Genomic DNA, 2,308 nt, shown 5'->3' with positions numbered 1-2,308 from the left:
TTAAAAGTTACTTTTTCAGAAATCAAGAAAATTAAGTTTGACTTACAGTCGAGTCGTGTCAACCTTTTAACATTCATGACCATCTTGGCATGCAGAGCTTCACATTTCTAGGATTGGTAATCCACATTTCTCATAGATGTAAAAGCAAATTCTTCACTTTCTGATTCCCCCAATCTTCTGCCTTCTCAAGAATTCATTTCAGTTTTTCTCGTTTGTCACTGTACATTGATGCACCATGAATTAAGCCCTTATGTGTCGACTAAAACAGAAAGTCATCTATATCTGGTAACGAGTCATCATGTATTAGGGTGTCTTAATAGTTCATATCTCGTGTCTCTTTAGAAGAAATTCTCTGAATCTTGTTGAAAAAAAATATCATACTTTTTCTGACTCCCACTCACGTCCACTTATAAATGTTTCTTGAGTTCCTCTCAATATTCCACCAAAATTTGCATCCATGGCTGCTAAAGTTCTTCACTTTCTTTCTCTTACTTTCTTTCTCATCCATTTCTCAACTGCTTTCACTCCCCAAGATAATTACCTTATCAACTGTGGATCAAGCATAAACACTCTTGCAGTCGAAAACAGATACTTCACCGGGGATTCATCAGAGGATGGCTCTTCGTATCTATCTAAAGGTAAATCAGTTTCTCTCACGAATCCAATCCCATCATCTAACTCTTCAGTACTGTACAGTACAGCTAGAGTTTTCACTTCTGGTTCAAGCTATAAATTTAACATCAAGAACGTTGGATTCCACTTGGTACGTCTACATTTCTCTCCATTCAGTTCTCGGGATTTTGATCTCAAGAAGGCAAGTTTCGTAGTTTCGGCTAATGAAAATTCACTTTTAAGCAACTTTTCTGCTCAGTTTACTATGCTTAAAGAATTTATCTTCATGGTTAATAAAGAAGAGCTTGAAATACTGTTCATGCCTACTCATGATTCCAGTTTTGCATATGTAAATGCAATTGAAGTGTTTTCAGCACCAAAAGATTTCATTATTGATGAGGGGATAACGTTGATTAGTCCTAATGGAATTCAAGACTTTAAGCAGAATATTTCATCGAAAATTTTAGAAACTGTTCATAGGATTAATGTTGGAGGATCGAAACTAACTCCTTTTAATGATACTCTTTGGAGAAATTGGATTCCAGATGATGATTTTCTTTTCTTGAAATCCGCAGCAAAAATTGCTACGACTATTCATCCACCTAATTACCAACAAGGAGGTGCCACAAGAGAAATTGCGCCTGACAATGTATACATGACTGCACAGCAGATGAATATAGATAAGCTAACCTCGAATTTTATGTTCAATATAACATGGGATTTTCCTGTAAGATCCGAGGATTCTCTGCACTTTGTTCGTTTGCATTTCTGTGACATCGTTAGCATTGCACTTCAAACGTTGTTCTTCAATGTATATATAAATGGTATCATTGCGTTTAAAGATCTTGATTTGTCTATGCTTGCATTCCATGAGCTAGCATCGCCTATTTTCGTTGATTTTCTTGTACAGAGCTCGGTAAATACAAACGTTGTTCGGATTAGTGTTGGTCCTTCTGACAGCAATAGTTTCCGGAAGAATGCTATTTTAAATGGGGTTGAGATTATGAAAATAGTGAATCCTTTGGGTTCAGAAAAGAGGGCTAAGACGAAAAACATTTGGATTTTGGTTGGTTCATTCGGAGGTGGATCTTTTGTACTAATTTTGGCAATTATTAGTACATTGTTTGTACTCAAGTGCCGAAGGAGAAAACCCGAACCAACACGTGTTGAAAGTACAGGATGGACTCCTGTTCGTGTATATGGAGGCAGCTCCCATGGCAAGTTATTGGAAGGGGCGGTCCATTGTTATGGTATTAAGATTCCGTTTGCTGATATACAACTGGCTACAAATAATTTTGACAAGAGTCTGATAATTGGCTCAGGTGGTTTTGGCATAGTCTACAAAGGGATTTTCCAAGAGAACTTCGGAGTTGCTATCAAACGACGTGTGCCTGGTAACAAGCAGGGACTACCCGAATTCCAAACTGAAATAACAATTTTGTCGAGAATTCGTCATCATCATCTTGTTTCACTCGTGGGATACTGCGAAGAGCAATCCGAAATGATACTTGTTTACGAGTATATGGAGAAAGGGCCTTTGAGGAACCATTTGTACGGTCCTGGATTACCCCCTTTATCTTGGAAACGAAGGCTAGAAATATGCATTGGTGCAGCTAGAGGTCTACACTACCTTCACACAGGTTCATCACAAGGGATTATCCATCGCGACATAAAATCGACTAACATTTTACTCGAT

General features: G+C 37.8%; 1 protein-coding gene across 1 annotated transcript in view; it reads left to right on the top strand.

Annotated features, from left to right (window-relative positions):
- Window positions 1-376: 376 nt before the first annotated feature.
- Window positions 377-2,308, top strand: part of LOC111388451 (probable receptor-like protein kinase At5g24010) — a 2,725-nt gene continuing 793 nt past the window's right edge. Inside the window, exon 1 of the mRNA XM_023013155.1 lies at window positions 377-2,302. Within this exon, the coding sequence (XP_022868923.1) occupies window positions 458-2,302 (1,845 nt within the window). The 5' untranslated portion in view covers window positions 377-457. The remainder of the gene's footprint in view (window positions 2,303-2,308) is intronic.

This window comes from Olea europaea, unplaced genomic scaffold, assembly GCF_002742605.1.
Source record: "Olea europaea var. sylvestris unplaced genomic scaffold, O_europaea_v1 scaffold4944, whole genome shotgun sequence".
Taxonomy (NCBI): Eukaryota; Viridiplantae; Streptophyta; class Magnoliopsida; order Lamiales; family Oleaceae; genus Olea; species Olea europaea.
Note: the sequence above shows the minus strand (reverse complement) of the source record. Positions and strands in the feature narration are given on the sequence as shown.